Source organism: Mastigoproctus giganteus, chromosome 13 (assembly GCF_048544385.1).
Source record: "Mastigoproctus giganteus isolate SK-2022 chromosome 13, ASM4854438v1, whole genome shotgun sequence".
NCBI classification, from domain to species: domain Eukaryota; kingdom Metazoa; phylum Arthropoda; class Arachnida; order Uropygi; family Thelyphonidae; genus Mastigoproctus; species Mastigoproctus giganteus.
The window spans coordinates 7,026,336-7,048,652 of NC_143587.1; the positions used below are offsets into that span (position 1 = coordinate 7,026,336).

Here is a 22,317-nt window from a genome sequence, read left to right on the forward strand (position 1 = left end):
GCTGTTTCAATCTGATTGATAAACAATTTGACAACAGCTGGGAGACTGCATCACCAACTGTGAAGCACTTGTACAATGACTGAAGTGGGGATGCTTTTCATATATAGCATTAGCCCACTGATTTTTAAACAGTCCAATAAATGGATTGTCCTGCTATATATTCTAGGCCAGAGACTGGCAACTTCTGGGCCTTGTACTGTCTATGATTTGCCATCCTGTTTTCATTTTGTATGGCCTTGCAGATTATTTGGCAGATAAGCTAAAATGCTGCCCATCTATGATTTTGAGTTAAAATAAATACAAAAACAGAGACACGCAGCAGCATGATGGAAAGTTGATAAGTGTTTGCCATATTTCACTTTTAACCAAACTGGAATGAAGAGGAAATGGTTTGTATACCAAATATTGATGGAAAAGAGAAAATGTGCAATAAATTTAAGAAGTAAGAGACTTTTGCTGCACCAGTCAAAGAAATTAAAAAAAAAAAAAAAAATCAAATAAACTACCTGCATGATTCTCTCCTCACATTGGAACCTATCGCAAATATCTAGCACAACAGTTTCAAACCACGTGGGTGGCAATAGACAGTTAAATTTATTTTTAGTATTAGCAATGGCCACATGGTGCAAGGAAGCCACTGGCTTACACTGCTTCAGCCAAAAAAAATAAATAATAAATAAATAATAATATTAATAATAATAATATTATTAATAATAATAATAAAATAAAATAACAAAAAATTAAATAAAATAAAATAAGAATAAAATAATAATAAGAAAAAGAAAATTTTAAAAAATATAATAATAATTAATAAGTGAAAAGGAAATAGACAACCTATGTTATCCAGCTGACTTTTGAATTTCCCCAAACTGTCAGCCTCTACCACCCATGTAGTAGTGGCATGTGATGCAAGAAAGCAAGTGTATGTATGAGCTTATGCAGCATCAGCCAAAAAAAAAAAAAAAAACCATACCATTCCCTCCAAATGCTTGTCCAGTTCCTCCTTAAATTTATTTAACCTATCAACTTCCACATCAGATAAAAGTTGGTTCCAGCAATTAACCATCCGCTGGCTAAACCCAAATTTCCGCACATCTATTCTACATCTGTTTTTTCTTAATTTGAATTATGCCCCCTTGGGTTCGTAATGTGTGGACGGATCCCATCAGAATTCAGCATGCTCAACCCATTCAAGGCCTTATACACCTCAATCAGATCACCGCGCAGGTGCCTAGTCTCCAGCCACTGCAATTTACAGAACTTAAGCCTCTTTTGGTAAAAGGATCCCCTTTATTCCCCTCACCAATCTTATTGCCCTTCTCTATACACGCTCAAGCAAATCTACATCCTTCCTAAAATGAGGCCTCCAGACCTGTAGGCAGTACTCAAGGCGTGGCCTGACCATAGCCTTATACAGAGGGACAATCACCTCCTTTTCCCTGCTAGCAAAATTCCTATATATCATTGACAAAACCACATAACTTGCCCTGGCAGCCTGTCTGCATTGCTCAGAAAACTTCATATCTGACTGCACAATTACTCCCAGGTCTTTTTCATTTCCTTTACTGCATATGGGTTCCAGCCAACACTTCCCTATCTCTTCCATCATGCATTATGATTGATGATTTTTGAGGTTATGATGAATGTCGTGGCGAGATCCAATATTCCTTACATTTCGAGGGGACAGCTCTAAAACGGTGTTCGCAGGCCGGCCGCTAGTTAGTACACCGGACTGAACCTATTGGTAACTCTCTAGGAAGCTTCCGGATCAGCTAGTGTATAATCTTGCTACCTCTACTCTGCCAGATAGTGACTGGAGGGAGTCCGAGTAGTGTGTATGCGGGGAGCATTGTCGAGGCCACGTTATGTCAAGGATCTGGGTATATTCTTACCACATGTACGCCATATCCAAAAATTTCATTACTTCATACAGCATGTCCCACTCACTTTTTCTTACTATTGAATACACCATGAATTGTCAAACTAATAGAACAAGCTTATCTGCGAAAAGATCTAAACCTCCCAAGGACTTCCTAATTCATTTCACAAATATACGTGGTCTCAATTCTAATCTCAACGATGTCCATTTCCACTTGCAGTCTTCCAAACCCCATGTACTTTTTCTGACTGAATCTCAGTTATCAGTTGATTCAACTACTGCTCATCTCAGATGTCCAAATTATTTGCTGTATGATTCCTTTCGTCTCAAAGGTGGTACTTGTGCATATGTCCGTTCTGATATTCCCTGTCAGAGACTTGGCAATTTGGAATCTCCTCTCTTTGATCTTCTCTGGCTTAAAATCTCTCTACCTCATTGTATAAAATTCATCTGTTGTCTCTACCGTTCTCCCAACTCCACTAATCACTTGGAGCTCTTTGACTTCCTCTCTTTGCAACTTGACTTTCTGCAGTCCAACTTTCCTAACAGTGAGGTAATTTTCCTTGGTGATTTTAACGTTCACAACTCCAGCTGGCTTCCGTTTTCTAGTCACACCGACCCAGCAGGTCGAGATGCTGAGGCTTTTGCAATTACTAATGACCTAGCACAGATTGTTCATTTACCTACAAGAATACCGGACAATCCCAATCATACAGCCAATACGCTTGATCTTTTTCTCACAAACAACCCTTCTAAGTACAAGGTTGAAGTGAGAGGTCCTTTAGGCACTTCAGATCACAACTTGGTGATTGACTCTTCTCCAATGGAACCTTTATCTCATGGCTATTCCCAACCTCGTATTGTTTGGCATTACAAGAATGCAAAATGGGATGACCTGCGAGACTTCTTGTCTTCTTTTCCTTGGTCGGATTACTGTTTCAAAACTTCTGATGTCAACGTTTGTTCAGATCGTGTCAGTGAAATTATTCTTGCAGGAATGGAATCCTTTATCCCACACTCCACTTTAAAATCTCGTCCTTTATCTAAACCTTGGTTTTCCAATAAATGTGCTAAGGCTGTCCAAGAGAAGAATGTTGCATATCGTAATTGGCTTTTCTAATTCTTCAGTTTCATTTTCTGCCTACACCAAAGCTCGCAACAATTGTAAAACAGTTATTAATCAGTCCAAACTAGAGTTTGAACAGGCTAAGAGTAGAAAACTTGCTTCTTGCCCTAATGGTAGCCGAGCATTCTGGTCTCTTGCCAAAGCTATTGGCCGCAACTTTTGCCCATCTCTGCTCCCACCTCTGTCCAAACCAGATGGCTCTGTTGTCACTTCAGCCAAGGATAAAGCTGACCTGCTAGCATCCCATTTTTCTTCCAGCTCATGTATTAATGATCTTGGTAAAACACCTCCCACCATTCCTAACACGCTCCATTCAATGCCTCCTGTGGGCTTCCGTCAAAAGGATATCAGAAGGATTTTGATGAATCTTGATGCTAAGAAAGCTCCAGGTCCTGATGGTATTTCTCCAGTTGTTCTCAAAACCTGTGCTCCTGAACTTACTCCTATTCTTTGCCGCCTTTTTTCACTTTCTTATTCCAAAGGTGTTTTTCCTTCTGCTTGGAAATTTGCTCATATCCAGCCAGTTCCTAAAAAGGGTGACAAATCCCTCCCATCCAATTATCGTCCCATTGCAATTACTTCTACTCTTTCTAAAGTAATGGAGAAATCAATTAACCGCCAACTCTTAAACTACCTAGAATCCTTCCGTCTGATCAACGATCGCCAGTATGGATTCCGTCAGTGTCGATCCACTGGTGATATTCTGGCTTATGTTACCCATTTATGGACTAATTCAATGGAAAGGTTTGGTGAAACACAAGTAGTTGCTCTTGACATCTCAAAGGCTTTTGATCGTGTTTGGCATAAAGGTCTTCTAAACAAGCTTCCATCTTATGGTTTGCCAACTGTTTTTAGTAATTGGTTATCCAGTTTTCTCTCTGATCGCTCACTGAGGGTGAGGGTAGATGGCTCTCTGTCTTCTAACTTCTCCACTAATGCCGGGGTCCCCCAAGGTTCAGTTCTTTCCCCCACTCTTTTCCTCTTGTATATCAATGACCTTCTTCCATTGACTGGAAATCCTATCCATAGTTTTGCCGATGATAGCACATTGCATTCAACTTTCCATTTTGAGAAACCTTGTCCAGCTCAATCAGCTTCAAGTTCTCGAAAATCTGCTGCCAATTCCTTAAATGCCGATCTTCAGGTAATTCTCCAGTGGGGCAAAGACAACTTAGTTGATTTCAACCCTTCTAAAACTCAATCTTGTTTTATATCTCGCAAAAAGGATTCTTCTGCTCCTATGCTTATCTTTAGTGACACTCCGATTTCTAGGCAAAGTGATATATCTCTTTTGGGGATTACCCTGACTTCTAATCTCTCTTGGCACAAGCACATTACAAATATTGCTTCCTCTGCATCTAAAAAACTTGGTTTTCTCTTTCGCTCTCGGCGTTACTTTTCTCCCAAACAGCTGCTCACTCTGTATAAATCGCAAATCCGCCCTGCCATGGAATATTGTTCCTACATCTGGGGTGGTGCCCCCAAAACCTCTCTCAGGCTTCTTGATTCCATTCAGAAGAGGGCAGTTAGGTTAATTAATGATTTATCTCTAACAGAGTCTCTCCACTCGCTCTCTCATAGGCGTACTGTTTCTGCTGCATGCCTCTTCTACAGATACTTCCATGGGCACTGTTCTTCTGAATTGGCTTCTATAATTCCCGCTCTCTCTTTCAAAACAGTCCGAACACATGCCGCCACCAGCCAACATCCATTTACTGTCCAACTTCAAACCCACAGAACCAACTTTTCATCTTCCTCATTTATTCATTCAACTGCTGTTTTCTGGAACAACCTTCCTTCATACGTATTTCCTGAAAATTACAATCTACAGAAGTTCAAGTCCAATATCAACAAATATCTTCTTTCGTCTTTTCAACCTCCAACCCAAGCACGGTACTAAGTACTATAGATTATAATACCTCTCGTGTTTGGGGTTCTCATAAAAAAAAAAAAAAAAAAAAAAAAAAAAAATATGGGTAGAAGGGTTACTTCTACCCATATGCAGTACTTTGCATTTGTCAAGGTTAAATTTCAGTTGCCACTTCTTAGCCCGTCTGCCCAAATTTTCTAGATCCTGTTGCAGTAGCACACTGCCATTACTGTCATTAACAACCCTGTCAGCCTTTGTATCATCTGCAAACTTCGACACTATACCTTCATCAATATCATTGATAAATATACAAAACAACAGTGGACCAAACACCGAACCCCGGGGGACTCCACTAATAACATTAGTCCAGGAAGAGCAGCACCCATTGATTACCACCCCTCTGTCTTCTCCCACTTAACCATACTTTTATCCATTGTAGTAGCAACTTACCCTTAATACCATTCTGCTGCAATTTGTAGTCTTCCATGCGCAAGTGTCAAAAACTTTCCTGAAATCCAAATATATGATGTCAAAATTATTTTTTGCATCCAGCTACTTTGTAACCATATCATAATATCCTATCAAATTTGTCAGACAAGACTTTCCCTTAACAAACCCATGCTGTGTCTGAATTATTGCTGCAGTCTTGTCTAGATGATCCTGCAATGCATCTTTAACCAGTGACTCCATTATTTTACCTGGAACAGAAGTTAAACGAACTGGTCTGTAATTACTCGTGGCACCCTTCGATCCCCCTTTGTGAATTGGGGATACATTTGCACAGATTTTAACAATTGTTAGTTATTTTACAGATTTTAACATTTGTGTTGTTGGCTTAATCTTGTTAGATATTAATTCTGTTATTTCCACTCAAAGCTATTCTTTGAAACTGTTAAAATAATCCGTTAATCTTGACCCTTTCATTAAATAGCAATAGGCGTTAGAGACAGTAATTATGGATTTCCTAATTCCTTGCCAGCCTGCACACTAACCTTGATGTTCAGAGTATGGGAGCAAAGTTCCCCCTAGGATTCCACTACACAAGAATCCCGGATTCAGGATAAAACCTGGCACCAGCAGCATAGTCTGATGATTGGTATCAGTAAGATCCTGAACCAGCCTGCACATGAAACCCTGATGTGCAGAGTATGTTAGCAAAGGTCACTCTGGCTTCTACTATACAAGAACCACAAATCCAGAATAAAAACATGACACTATCCTATTGGTTAATGGAGTTAATTCCTCTGCTATAAATTAACTGCTAGCAGCCTGTCAGCAGGTATGAAATTAATCTCTTTGTATTACCTTAGATTTTCTGTTTTCTATTGTAACAGCAATTCAAAACTTAATACTTTAGAATCTTAATTTGCAAATTGTAATATTGGTAATTGCAATTGTATTATTGGTAATTGTAACTGTAATATCCTAAAATATTCAAATTTGTAGTCCTTTCTATTCTCCCCACAGCATGGTCTGATGATGGATATCGGTAAGATGCCCAAAATGTCACCTTATTAAACTATTCTAATTAATATTATATTATAATATTAATTTTATATTATAATAATGTAGTTTATTAGGCAAACAATCTAATAACTATATTATTAATTTCACATGATATAAGAGTGATATAAATATAATAATAACCTTTATGTTAAAATATTTCATAAAATTTTAAGACAGATCAGTGTGCTTCAATATTCACGAATATTTTTTTTTATTCCGGTGACCCCATAAAAATCATACTGAAGTTGATGTAAAAAAAAAAAAAAAAAAAAGTTTATGCTGAGTGTCGCATTTTTAATGAGCAGTGACCAATTAATTGCTTTTTTGCACTGTTCAATGATACTTGCACATGACTTATTTGCAATGAAGCCTTGTCAGTGTTCAAGGAATATAATGTGAAAAACATGTCTGAAATTATGATAAATTTCAAGGAGCTTTGCGACAGAAAAACTCCAAGAACTACCCCAAACTTTTCAAAGTTAACAGAAGATTAGAACTTTTACTCATCAAAATTTATCTGCAGTTAGAGCTAGTTTTTGAGCCTCCCAGATCATTGCCAAAGAAGGAACAGTCTTTATGGATGGAGAATTTGTAAAACGAATTTGTTTAACAATTGCAGAAGTATGTCCTTCTGTGTGAATTCACAAGAAAAAGTTTGTGAATTTACACATTTTTCAATAGAAACTGATGAGAGCTAAGATACAAGCCATACGGTTCAATTACTAATTTATATCCGAGGTGTAAATCAAAATTTTGCAGTAACTGAAGAGCAAGTTGCATTAAAAAGCTACAATAGGTGAAAATATATTTTTGAGTGTGTCAGAAGCAACTGATCGCCCTCAAATTGAACTGGGATTTGCTATCAGCGGTTAAGACGGATGACACTAAAAATATGGTCGGTACTGAAATTGGGTTAATGGGTCAGCTTCATAAATATCTTGAGAGTAAAAATATTAAAAAACGAATGCAATTTTATTGTATAATTCACCAGCAGTCTTATACAAATGGAAAATTTTTGGGCGTAGTTCAGTCATGTCAACTGTAATATCAACAGTGTATTTTATTCGCAAGACTGGTCTGAATCATCGGCAATTCAAAAATTTTCTTGAAATTATTGAGGCTGAATTATTGTGATTCATGGTACTACACTGAAGTATGATGGTTGAGTCGGGGTAACGTGCTGAAGAGATTTTTTGAACTTAGGATCGAAATAGATCTATTTATGAACGAAAAATTTAAACCTGTTCTGGAACTGTCAGATCTCAAATAGTTGTGGAACCTTGCCTTTTTTAACAGATATATGTGAATACCTGAATTTTCTTAATATGAAACTACAAGGACGAGACAAACTTGTCAATGAATCGTATTATAATGTCAAAGCATTTGAAACAAAACTGGAGGTATTTAAAAGTCAACTACTTTGGAATAATTTTTCGCATTTTCCATGTTGCGATAATGCAACATGGAAAATGTGAAGAATATGCCTGATTGTAATTTTTTTTACTGAAAATTTTGTTCAAAACGTTATTAGTTTGTTGCACAAAAATTTTGCAGATAGATTTTCTGATTTTAAAAATAATTCAATGGTGTTTTAACTTTTTCAAAATCCATTTGATGTACCCATCAACAATGTTGATGAGAATTTACAATTAAGAGTTGGTAGATCTTCAATCTAATTATGAACTGAAAACAATATTTAAAAATGAAAGTCTAATTAAAATTTATTCAACATTTTCTGAGTCAGATTATCCAAAAATTAAAAATTTTGCAAGAAACATTACATAAATTTTTGGAAGTAGATGTATATGTAAGCAGACCTTCTCAAAAATGAAATATGTAAAATCAAAAATACGATCACTTCTATTTACACGACTTTTTAAGAATTACTTTAAAACCCATTATTAGGAAACTCAGTCGCATTCTACAACCACATTCATCGCATTAGTTATAATTTTGTATTACTAACTGTAGTTTTGTGATTAGTACAATAAATAACTAATAAATAAAATTCGATATAAATAAATTGGTATATTTTATATTATAATTCATTGCTTTATTTTTTAATCTGTGGATATAGGTAGGTATAAAATTTGTTTCTGTGCATAACATTAAAGTTATGCAGAGAATGTAGTTTTCACTAATTAGGAATTTTGTCTAGCCTGCCAAATATTCCAAAAATTCATATGTGGCCCCCAAAAGTTTGGGGTCCCCTGATCTAAATGATCCTGAATTCCACCCTTAATCTAAGAATGAAGTGGGAAATTACCGCTTTACGTCTCATTGATGTAAAGGGTTTTTCTTATGTAAATATTGATGCAAAATAGATGGATACTCCAGCTGAAGTTTCAGATGAACTGTTCAGTTCATCTGAAACTTCAGCTGGAGTATTTAATACTATCCCATGTCCATTACATAAAAGTCCGACCTGGTTTGGCCTTCTCTTTTTTGCATTTATATATATGAAGAATTCCTTATCCTTACCCCATCTTTGCTTTCTTTGCCAGTGATTTCTCATAATCTACTTTTGCCAGCCTAACCTTTTCTGTGGCCCTATTACAGATCAATTTGTAGCTGTTATAGGCTTCAGTACTTTTTATTGCTCTGTAACTTTTCCATGCCATCTTTTTCTGCTCAAGTAATCTAGCAACTTATTATTCATCCAACTTGGAATCCTCCTTGTGGAGTATTTTTGTAATGGTATATAAGCATTCCAGGCTTCTGTGATTAATGTTTTAAAGGTATAGCATAATTCAATTGTATTTGCTTTCTATGAGATATCTACCCAGTTAATAGAGGCCATGTAGCATCTCAATCCATCATAATTTCCTTTCCTGAAATTATAACCCATTCGTTTGCCTTTAACTACTGCTATCTCTCTCTTCATCATCCACTGTAGAATTCCATGATCACTTCCTGCTCTGGTTCCTGTACTGTCAGCCCTGTTATGTCATCTGGTTCATGGGTGATGATGAAGTCTAGAGTATTCTTTTCCCTAGTACTTTCCCTGACATGGTGATACAAATAGAAATCATCTAGTTGATTTAAAAATTTAGTCCCCCATTTGCTTCCCATTTGCTCCAATCAATTAGAGGCAAATTAAAATCACCCATAATAAGATTCACACTTATTTGCCCATTGTATTTGCAACTAGAGGCTCTCATCATAATCTTCACAATCATTAGCCTGTAGATTACTCCCACTCTCATTATACCTTTGCTTCCAACTATCTCGCACCATACTGAAAGCTGAATGTTTCATACCTATACAGAAAAATTACATTGGTTAATTTGTTGGGCAATTCCTCTCCCTAGGTCCTCTGAGAATCCATAACAACAGCGAAGAGGTATAGTACAAAAAAGGATTAAGAGAGTGGTGAAAGAAAACAAAAAAAGTGAATGCAGACATGCTCTAATTCAAATGAGGTAGCATGTGTGTGTGTGTGTGGCAGAATTATCCTGTCTCCCCCTGCTACGGGTAACCATTAGAACTCCCCATAGGCCTTCAGCAACCCCACCCCCTTTCACACAGGGTGTTCAGGGATTTCTGCTATGCCTCTGGAACGAGGACTATACTCTTTGTGGTAGTGGCAGAATTATCCTGCCCCCCCCCTGCTACGGGTAACCATTAGAACTCCCCATAGGCCTTCAGCAACCCCACCCCCTTTCACACAGGGTGTTCAGGGATTTCTGCTATGCCTCTGGAACGAAGTCTATACTCTTTGTGGTAGTGTACTGTGCTAAAAAGATTCTGAGAATCATTAAAAGGGTTATACATAAATTGATATTGGCAGGGATGTGGAAAGTGATGAGGGAGAAATAACATAAACGGGCAAAGCAATTAATAGATCTTAGTCCTTCATATGGCAGTTCAGCTACTGTGCATTGTAATGGCTTAAAGATTTGCTCATTATACCCATGAAGCTATCAACTACTATGAAATGTTGCTCATAAAATACATCATTCCAATCAATTCTTCTCTATTTGCTCGCCAACAGCTGAACTCTCACTATAATCGTGCTCATCACATATAAGTTTAACTGTACTTAGATATCAAGCAAAGCTTTTGATACTGTTCAAGATGAAAGACAACTGTGCAGATTGAAGCAGAGTGGAATTAGGGGCAAGTTACTGCTGTGGATAAATGGATGCTGAGTGGCAGAAGCCAGAGTGGGTATTAATGGGAACTGCTCTTCTTGAACTAATGTTATTAATGGAGTCCCACATGGTTTAGCGCTTAGCCACTTATTTGTTTCTGTATCAATTAATGATATTGACTGAATGCATATCAAGTTTAATGTCTCAGTTTGCTGATGATACAAATATTGGCAGGGTGGTTAATGGCAGAAATCTGGGTATGCTACTGCAAAAGACCTATAGAAATTAGGTAAATGGACTGAGAAATTGTGATTGAGGTTCAACATTGATAAACACAAAGTGCTGCAAATGGGTATTTTTTTATTATTTTTGTGCTTTTGTATGGGCGGCTCCTAGAACAGAAGTTCATCTCCGCCTCGTTGCTCTGTTCAGTTTTTATAGACTCTGTAAGGGTAAGGCCGGTGTGTGTCTTATAAAAATAAATAATATTTTTTTTTTTTTTTTTTTCCAAACCGAATCCACACAGGAATATCCCAGATTGGATGAAGATAGATGAAAAGGAAGGGGAGAGAGGGAAAAAGAAAAAAAAAAAAAAAAAAAGCTTTTCATCCCGCACGGGAGAAAGTGATAGGAAAGAAAAACTGTGTTTGTGAGCTTATGTGTGTGTGTTCTGTAGCGTGATGTTGTGTTTTGGCCTATTGGCTACCTGGAAGGAGTGAGCACCTGGACGGTTCCTCCAGGTACTCGTCCCTAGCAGAAGAAGGGCAAGGCCTCCCCTACTATCTGCACGCCCTCCTCCCTGGGGAAGAGTTCCCAGGGAAGAAAGAAAAACTTGTATAAGATGAAGAGAGGGAAGGAGTAAAGAGGAGAAGGACTGTTCCGGCCCAGGAAAGTCCCAGTCCAGGATGGATAGCTAGAACAACAACGCAAACAAATAAATAAATAAATAAATAAATAATAATAATAAAAAAAAAAAAAAAAAAAAAAAATTAGTGTGAGAGAGGAGCTTTCCTGGTCTGGGGAGCCCCAGCCCAGGTCAGAACGCGAAAAAAAAAAAAAAAAAAAGATTTAAATCCCACAACCTGGTCAAGGAAAGGAATAGAGCCAGGATGTCAGCAAGCAGAATGATGTTAAAAGAAGAAAGAAAAACTTGTATAAGATGAAGAGAGGGAAGGAGTAAAGAGGAGAAGGACTGTTCCGGCCCAGGAAAGTCCCAGTCCAGGATGGATAGCTAGAACAACAACGCAAACAAATAAATAAATAAATAATAATAATAATAAAAAAAAAAAAAAAAAAAATTAGTGTGAGAGAGGAGCTTTCCTGGTCTGGGGAGCCCCAGCCCAAGTCAGAACGCGAAAAAAAAAAAAAAAAAAAAAAAAAAAGATTTAAATCCCACAACCTGGTCAAGGAAAGGAATAGAGCCAGGATGTCAGCAAGCAGAATGATGTTAAAGGGGAAAAAAATAACAAATAAATAAGAAAGAAAAGAAAGAGGGTTTTTTTTTTTTTTTTTTCAAATTATCCCACACGGGGTGGATAGGAAAAGGCTATCAGGAGAGTGCTAGGGCTACTAGTGCTAGCTGATTATGAGAAGAAGAGAGAGAGAGTAAAAAAAAAAATAATAAAAATAAATAACTAGTTATTGAATTGCAGAAGCTTCTAGGATGATCCTCCTCCTACGCTTGAATACGTCTGCCACAAAGTGCTGTAGTGCACCTAAGTTCCTTTTGGAATGGACAAGGAGTTCTACTTGGTCAGGAGAAAATCCCAAAATTGCTGCCTGGAGTTGTTGTCTATGGTCCTCGTAGATAGTGCATTCAAATAGTAGATGTTCCCAACTCTCGACAGACCCACAGAAACAGAGGTCAGTATTTAGCAGACCTAGTTGGTGGAGTTTCTGGTTGAGAGATCCATGTCCAGTGACCAGAAAGGATGTTTCCATGCTGATTGAGAACCACTTGTTGACCGCTTTGCTGGTTGCGAATGTGACATCCGGTATAAATTTTTTCGTAACAATGCCTTTTGTGGTCGTGTCCCATCTTGTCTGCCAGTAATTGATTAGCTCGTTATAGCAACGAGCTCTTTCCTGTTTGGTATCACTGTCCAGGTTGAGTTCAATATCCAGTATTTCAGTTGGGATTCTTTTCTTCAGACGGTAGGCAAGTCCTCTATAGATAAGGAATAGATCCAGGGGGATGTTTCCAGATATTACTTGTAATGCTGCAGTTGACACAGTTCTACAAGCACGATGGGTAGCAAGAATAATGCTTCTCTGGATGGAGTTAAGCTTCTGTTTGATTTTGCAATTGGTCGCTCTGTGAAACCATGCTCCTGCAGCATACGTGGCGATAGGTAAGAAAACAGCTTTATAGTATAACTGTAAGGTACGCTTAGAGAGACCCCAGTCGCTTCGGGAGATTCTGATAATTGAGGCAGAGAATTTTCTGATTTTGGCATATAAATGTTGCAAGTGTGGTAAGAAGGATAGCCGGTGATCAATAACGACCCCAAGGACCCTGGTCTGTGTCACCAGGGGGAGCCGTATTCCATCTATCTTGACCTGAGGGGGCCGCCGAAGATCCAGTTTAGTTTTAAAAATCATCATATTTGTCTTGTGAGGATTGATGTGCAGTTTGTTAATCTTAGCCCAGTTGGTAAGGTTAGTTAGTACTAGGTTAGCAGTATCTTCCAGAGCAAGTCTTGAGTGTCCGGAGACAACAATGGTAAGGTCATCAGCAAATGCAATGACCTTGGTGCGTTCAAATGATCTGCTTAGCCAATCTTGTAAAACTACATTCCAGATCAGGGGGCCTAGGACAGATCCTTGGGGGCAGCCCCTAAAGACTGGTCTGGTGACGTGCTGATGTTTTGTTTTCACCATAACTGACCTTTCAGAAAAGTAGTTTCTAGTTAGCCAGTAGAGTTGTGAGGAGCAGTTGGCTAACCGGAGACGCTCCAGTGCACTCTCCCACCAAACTTTGTCAAATGCACCCTCAAAGTCAACACAAACAGCAAGCTCATACTTTGACTTAGATGTTTCTAGATGAAGAACCAGGTCGAAGAGGGCATCTTCGCAGGAGCGGCCAGGCGTGAAACCGTATTGTGCTGGGGAAATAAGATCTTGTGATTGGAATAAGTTGACAATCCTCAGGGCCATGAGGCGTTCCAGGATTTTGCCTAGGTTGGCCAAAAGAGCAATTGGCCTAAGGGATCTTGGCTCCATTGGTGGCTTGTTTGGTTTAGGTATAAGGCGGAGGAGTGCTTCCTTCCAGTATTTCGGAAATTTTGATTCCAGGAGGCATTTGTTATACAGGAGTAGCAGTAGGCTGGGTCTTAATTTATAAAATCTTTGTATAAACATATACTCAATCAAGTCGGGGCCTGGACATTTTTTGGGATTAATTTTCATCATAGCTGTTTCAAGTTCTTGTGGGGTAAAAGGGTTAGTACTGTTGGATGCTATATAGTTAGCATTGTTTCTTCTGATTGTCATATGTTCTGGCATATCTTCTGATACGTCATCGGGGGGGAAAAGCTTATCTAGTATCTCGTTGACTGAGTCTTCCCAGTTGGTGGTTTCCCTCATAGCAGTGGTAACCGATCCATAGATTTCTGGGACAAAGGTTTTGTCCCTTGTGATTTTGTACAGGAGGCCCCATGGGTTAGTATTACCTGAGTCTCTGACAAATCCAGTCCAGGTTTCTCTTTTGCGAGCAGCAATAGCCTTGGTGTATTCATTCTTCTTTATCAAGTAGGCAGTGTGAAGACGTTCGACATCAGGGGGAGGCCAGTCTCTATGGCGTTGGTATTCCCTCCTGGCACTGTGGGTGTCTTTCCTGAGTTTGCTTAGTTCAGCTGTCCACCAGGCACAGGGTCTTAGCACGATAGTCTTTTTCCTAGCAGACTTGTACGCTGCTTTTGATAAAGAATTCTGAATCTTATGTCCAAGGTCAACTGCTGAGATGTGCTCCAGGCCCTGGATATTTGAATCAGGGAAGTCATTCTGGATGGTGTCATCAAAAGCGGTCCAGTGAACTGTTTTCGTGGAGAACCTAACAAAGTCCGGGGTCCGGTTCGTGGCTGTTGAGTCTTTCAGGTTCAGGCAGAGGTTGAATAGGATCACCCTATGGTCACTGAGTGTCCAGTCTGGAATGATAGTCCATTCGCTGACTGCTGTCCTGAGATCCTTGGTCGAGACTGTAATGTCAATGTTGGACTGACCTGATGGACCTGATGCAAATGGGTAGTCATCATCATCATCAGCCATTTTCAATCCACTGCAGGATGAAGGCTTCTCCACAACTTTCCAGTTCCTTCTGTTTTGTGCAATGGCCATCCATTTTCTACCCATAAAATCATGAATTTCATCTGTCCATCTCCATCTTTGTCTTCCAGGTTTTCTTCTAGTCCTTCTTGGGTACCATTCTGTTATTCTCTTAGTTCATCTGTCATCATGTCTTTGAGCTATGTGTCCTGTCCAAGACCATTTTAGTTCTTTAGTTTTGATAAGAATGTCTTTTAATTTGCTGCCTAATTCATGTGTTTCCAAGTTTCACTTCCATAAGTCATGGTGGGTACTTTGGTTCATTATTTTACGTTTCAGAATGTTTCAGATTCTGAAACATTTTGAAATTTTTTCGAAACAATTGCCAATGTTTCAGAAAAATTGGGATATTGCTCCTCAGTATGTGACCATATTTCCTGAATGCTATCTATCCAAAATTTATTCTTCTCTTGACTTCCAGCCATTTATCAATATTACAGCTAATGACTTGTCCCAGATAAGTATATGACTCCACCTTTTCAATTACTGCTCCTTCAATCATTATATCCTTTTCTATGGCATATTCCATATTCATCTTTAGTCCAAAATCCTTACTAACTCTGCATAACTGAGCAATCCAAAAATAACATACCAAATAACATAATAATAACAATGACCTCATTGATATATTTAAGGGTTTAAATGGACTGAGTAAACCAATTGCCAGACAAGACTGCAGCAATAATTCAGACACAGCATGGGTTTGTTAAGGGAAAGTCTTGTCTGACAAATTTGATTGGTTATTATGATGTGGTCACAAAGGAACTGGATGCAAAAAATAATTTTGATATCATATACTTGGATTTCAGGAAAGCTTTTGACACTGTTGTGCATGGAAGACTACTGTACAAATTGGAGCAGAATGGTATTAAGGGTAAGTTGCTACAATGGATAAAAGGATGGTTAAGTGGGAGAAGACAGAGGGTGGTAATCAATGGGTGCTGCTCTTCGTGGACTAATGTTATTAGTGGAGTCCCACAGGGTTCGGTGCTGGGTCCACTGTTGTTTTGTATATTTATCAATGATATTGATGAAGGTATATATCAGGCTTAATGTCGAAGTTTGCAGATGACACGAAGGTTGGCAGGGTTGTTAATGACAGTCATGGCAGTGTGCTACTGCAACAGGATCTAGATAATTTGGGCAGATGGGCTAAGAAGTGGCAACTGAAGTTTAACCTTGACAAATGCAAAGTACTGCATATGGGTAGAAGTAACCCCAGAGAAACGTACCAACTGTGTGGTACTACACTTAAGGTGGTAGAAAATGAAAAAGACCTGGGAATAATTGTGCAGTCAGATATGAAGTTTTCTGAGCAATGCAGACAGGCTGCTAGGGCAGGTCATGGGGTTTTGTCAATGATATATAGGAATTTTGCTAGCAGGGAAAAGGAGGTGATTGCCCCTCTGTATAAGGCAATGGTCAGGCCACGCCTTGAGTACTGCGTACAGGTCTGGAGGCCTCATTTTAGGAAGGATGTAGATTTGCTTGAGCGTGTACAGAGAAGAGCAACACGATTGGTGAGGGGAATGAAGGGATCCTCTTACCAAGAGAGGCTTAAGTTCTGCAAATTGCAGTGGCTGGAGACTAGGCACCTGCGCGGTGATCTGATTGAGGTCTATAAGGCCTTGAATGGGTTGAGCACGCTGAATTCTGACGGGATCCTCCCACTTGTTCAGAATACGAACCTACGGGGACATAAGTTCAAATTAAGAAAGGATAGATGTAGAATAGATGTGCGGAAATTTGCCTTTAGCCAGCGGGTGGTTAATTGCTGGAACAAACTTCCATCTGTCGTTGTGGAAGTTGATAGGTTAAATAAATTTAAGGAGGAACTGGACAGGCATTTGGAGGGAATGGTGTGATTTTTTTTTTTTTTTTTTTTTTGGCTGATGCTGCATAAGCTCCTACACTTGCTTTCTTGCATCAAGTGCCACTACTACTACTACTACTACTACTACTCTTCCTCAGATGACACACATAAGGGGACATAAAATGAACTTGAAAAAGAATGGATAAAAGTGTGAAAATCCAGCCAGAGAGTAATCAAATGTTGAACAAACTTCCATCTTGTGCTGTAGAAGTGGGTAGTTCTAATAAATCTAAGGAAGGATCAAACAAATTATCAGTGGACAGATGCTGAGTAGTTTGGGGTTTTTTTTTTTTTTTTTTTGCTTATGGTGTATAAGCTTGCTTCCATGTATCATTTGATATTATAGCATTTGTTTAATAATATTAAACAAATGCTACAATTATAAATTGAAACGTTTGCTTTATATTTGATTAAATTATTACATTTAACAAATTTTAAATTATGAGCTTACCTTTGCTGAAATTCTTTAATCAGCTTTTTAGCTTTTATATATTTTTTTTCCAAAGTAACATACTGGCCTTGAGCTTCATCTACCATCTGTCTGCAATGAGAAACTTCTTGGTGTGTCAGTTGAAGAGCATGCTCTGCTTCTTGAAGCTGTCGCTGGGCTGCCTCTAATCTTCGTAAATATTCAATCTTCTCTGATTCCACCCGTTCTAAAGCAAGCAGCTAAAATAGATAGATTTAAACTTTAAATCTATAAAATAAATCTGCCAAAACAGACATTATTAATAATAATCACTATACAAAAAATCTCTTATACACTTGTATTTAACAACTTAATTTTTAAAGCACAGGATAATGATGATAGCAGCTAAAACTGCAAAAATTTAAATACATCCCACTGCCAATGAACAAAAAACAATTTTTTTACAATGTCAGTTATACAGATGTAAAAAGCACACATCACTAGTACAGCAATATTTGCCCATTCGTTCTTTCTATTCTCTATTAGCAATTGCAATAGAGCCGGGTGGGCTAGCCCGATTGCAGACTTTGAATTTGAAGACATCAGACAACAAATAATCGTTCACTTAAAACTCTTATAAGGCAGTATTTTCCACCCCCTGATGAAACACAATAGATTCGAGATCCCTTGTAAGCTTCCATTGTCCAATAAAGAAGAGTTGATTGAGATATCTTGTGACAATAGTTTAAAAAGCATTCATTCCAAAAAGCCATTGATTAGTTTTTGGATTGGAGTGGAGAAGGAATATCAGACTTTGTCAAGAATTGCAGTCAAATATTTGTTACCTTTCACAACAACTTATTTATGTGAAACTGGTTTTTCATCTTTAACTACTTTAAAAAATAAATATAGGAACAGGCTGGGTGTTGAAGATGACTTGCGACTCTACCTTAGCAAGATAATCCCAACCATTGGTGAACTACGCAAACGTAAATAAGTGCAACCAGCTCACTGATTGCCCAGTAAAATGTTTATAATTTTATAAGATTTGTTAAATTGTTTATGTCACTCTTTGTGTTTATTGATATATGTAATTTATGAATACAAAATTTAATGTGTGTATATATATGTTTTATTTTATTCCCATTGTTATATATTATAACTATAGTTTTATCTATCTATATAAGGGGTATGCCAGTTACATACACATTTCAAGGGGGGGTACGTGAAGCATAAAAGATTAAGAACCACTGTCCTAGAGTTAAAAATAGGTTCAGGCCTATCTAGAAAACAGCCTGCAGAAACTGTTTTAGAGCTGTACTACTTATTTTATTTATTTTTAAATGCATAATCATTGTGTTCAGTTATTTTTCCCTTCCCAGGTACACTGGTGGTAAAAAAACAAAAATTTTATAAAAAGGAATCACTAAATGCACAGAACATGTAAACACAGTGTGACATCACAGACTAAATGAGCAGTATGTTTTTGGCAATTCCACGGCTGTTGTGGAATTGCCAAACAATTCCACAACAGCCGTGCCATTATCAGACAGCAGTTTTATGACAGAGAAATTTTAACATTAACCTTTTCAGCGGTATGCACATAAATCTATGTTTTAAGGATCATTTCAAATCAGTATGTTCCTTTAATGTAAACTGTCTTCAAATTTTTCTGGTATGTGCTATCATCTCTTATATGTATTTCCAACTAATTATAACAAATAGCATCATGAAAATGGCTTTGAAAACTGGAGGATAAAATCACACAGATCAAATAAATGTTGACCTCATTCATCTGATCTGGGTTTATAGAAGCTAAATTGAAGAATTTTATAGAATTCATATTCAGAATTTGATAAAACTGAAATCAAATAATAAAATATATGTACAGAATACTGTTGCATCAAAACAAGTAAATACAAATTTTATTTACATTATTATTTTAAAATAATTTTGCTACTTTTTTTTTAATTCTGATTTTTGACAATTTTTCTCTAGTGTTGCACAATAAATATTTTTTTTTTTTTTTTTTTTTTTTTTGGTAGTTGTTGGTGCATCGGCATCTGTGGCCATAATGCATCTCCCAAAGTTTTTGCAGTACTTTGATCCAAGCCCGAGGCGGGATTCAAACCCGCGACCTTAGGGTTGCCAGGCAGGTACTTTACCCATCCGGCTAGCCCAGTCAGCACAATAAATAAATAAAAACGTATTAATATTTTAAAGCAGATGTATAAAGTTGTGGTTTTTACAAAATTTCTAAATTTTACGAACAAACATTTCACACAGCCCTCCACCACAAAAATCCACTGAGAGGAATCTATCTATGCATGGCAAAAAATAGTATAATATCTGAACTGTTTTCACAATTTTAAAAATGAAATGTTGTCTATATATACCTGAGTTCTTATAGTGAATGTTTATAAGTCAAGGACTAATAACATTTCCATCTGTTCTGAATTAATATCTGCATTTTCACCTCGTTCTCCCAAACCAGTTCATACACTTACATCAACTGCTCAAATTCAACTACAAACTAACTTTTCTTCATTTCTCTCTTTTACTTCAGTTTTTCAGAACCTTCATTGTACATTTCCTGAAAATTGCTATCTACAGACAAGACCAACAATCACCCTCCTCAATCCTCAACCCACACATGGCACTAGAATACCACAGGTTCCAATACACCTATGTTTGGAGTCAACATAAAAGAATACATTTCAAAAACAATCATTTACCTTTTCTTTGACTTTCCTCAGTTCTGCTTCTGCAACAGCATTTCTGTATTGTGCCTGAAATTTGAAGAATAAGTAAGCAAGTAAGCAATAAGTAAGATGAGAACAAAATCAATGAAACACTCAGCCTTCACTGTGTTGTACTAATAATCTAATACAGTTAAGTGTAAGTTTAAATTTTTTTATTAGTTTTTCTTCATTCTTTTATAATTTATCAAGTTCCTTATTTATATAGTTCTTTACTCACCTTCAAATCATTTACTCAATTTTTATTAAATAAAATAAAAATTATCATGACTATATGTTAAGTTTACATATTCAAATATAAATTCTAAATACAATTTACACTATTTTATAATTAATATACAGCAGTAAGAAAGTATCATTTATGCGTATAGAAATTTCGTAACTTTAATCCTTTAGAAATGTTAATCTTTTGTAACTTAAACCCATTGTGATGCCTCTATCCTAACTCCAGTTTGAAGAGAGGCATCTTATCATTGACTTAATTTAACAAACCTCATTAAGTCCAAACCATTAATTTTACTGGAGGGATGAACAATACTCTTAAAAAGTCTAATTAATCGTGAACAGTATTCATTAATAATGAATTTTCTATTCTTTACTCCATCCTGTTCAAAGAACTTTATCATATATTTGTATTTTTTTTTTTTTTTTTTTTTTGTTAGTTGTTGGCGCATCAGCTTCGTGGCTATAATGCACCTCCCAAAGTTTTTGTATTTTACTGTGATCCAAGCCCGAGGCGGGATTCGAACCCGCAACCTTTGGGTTGCCAGGCAGGCACTTTATCCACCTGGCTAGCCCGGTCGGCTATATTTGTATGAATGGAATACTGATTAATAAGATTTTCTAAGAATGCTCTTTGTCTCTCCTCCTTACAGCTACTTTCACTTTGGGTGGTTGGGGGGGAGAGGCACATGCTGTTTTTATGAGGCATTTTTTTTAACAAAGTATGAATACAAACCATCCCACTAATCCAGGCATGAAGAGTATTTTATTTCAATTTGAGATGAAATGTATTGAAGTATGCTTATTTATAAAAGTATGTGCAGGGTGTTAAAATTAAAGTATCCCTAGGTAGAGGGCTCTACAGCGAGTTCTAAGGCTCATTATGAAGAGAAATTTGGACAACAAGTACAATAAAGAATGCGCTCGGCATTTATTGGAAAAATAAAAAATTAGTTACAAAATTTGTCACTGTATGGCACGTAACTATCTTAGTTATGATTATGCAAATAATGTAAGTTATTTACATAATCATAAGTTATTGCCACAGCACCATTACTCAGCTCTGCTGTACTGTATAAAAGCAAAGCAGTCTCTTCAAAATCATACAGTAGATGTTTGCCTGCACTACAGCAGCAATGCCAACAACGTTGCAGGAAAAGACACTATTAGTGAAGCAGTACTACCAAAACAGCAACAATGCAGCTGCAGCTATCAGAGAATTCTGGCATAAACACATAAGGCACAGGTGGACCTATGACTGTTTGTGCTGTCCACAAAATGATTGCAAAATTTGAAGCGACAAGACATCTTGGTGTTCAACCAGGTAGACGTCAAAAACAAGTGGACTCCTCTTGTGTTGAAGATGTGGCTATGGCTGTCGTGGATTTATCAAATCAATCTCCATGTGGTAGCGCAAGTGTGCCAGCTGTTTCTCATGAAGTGGACATGCCGTATTCAACTGTACGGCTAGTAATGCGTCAGGTGTTGCAGTACTATCCTTACAAGATGCACATGCTACAGCAGCTAAAGCATGGTGATGCAGATATTTGTTTCACATACGCACTTCAGTTTCTGGCACGAATGACAGTGGATATCACTTGGCCATGGAACATCCTTTGGAGTGATGAAGTCCACTTCTGCTTAAATGGACAAGTGATATGCACACAACTGTCGCATTTGGGCAACAGAAAACCCTCGAGTTATCCAAGAGGTCCCATTGAATTCTCCAAAAGTGACAGTGTGGTATGAATTTACGGCCACATTCATGATTGGGTCATATTTTTTTGAACAGGTAACACTGACTGGACCCCACACCTGTTCCGTCACTGGACAGCCATATTATGAAACATTGGCAAATTTCACAATACCAGACTGCAACAACGTGGGTGCCTTCAGGATACCATATTCATGCAAGATGGTGCACTACCCCACATCCACTGTTGTGTCCAAAGATTGCTAAGGCAACACTTTACAGACAAATGGGTCATCAGCAGTTGTTTCCAAACATCTTGGCCACCCCGATCACCGGACCTCATCCCATGTGACTTCTGGTTGTGTGGTTTTTGAAGAACCAGGTGTATCAGGAAGGATGTCAAACTCTGGCAGACCTGAAGGACAGCATTAAACGTCATATGCTGGCTATTCCAGATGACATGTTACGTTCTGCTGTAGAAAATGCTGTTCTACGAATGGAAACTGTTGGTTGACCAAAATGGAGAACACACTGAACAACTGTGGCACTGTTCAAGTGATTTG

At 37.7% G+C, this 22,317-nt stretch overlaps 1 protein-coding gene across 1 annotated transcript in view; it reads right to left on the reverse strand.

The window, feature by feature from the left end:
• LOC150075742 (uncharacterized) overlaps positions 1-22,317 on the reverse strand; it is a 292,105-nt gene that overhangs the window by 132,493 nt on the left and 137,295 nt on the right. Inside the window, exons 12-13 of the mRNA XM_090387865.1 lie at positions 19,816-19,869; positions 17,123-17,340 (exon numbers count right to left, since the gene is read on the reverse strand). Coding sequence (XP_090243991.1) covers positions 17,123-17,340; positions 19,816-19,869 — 272 coding nt within the window. The remainder of the gene's footprint in view (positions 1-17,122; positions 17,341-19,815; positions 19,870-22,317) is intronic.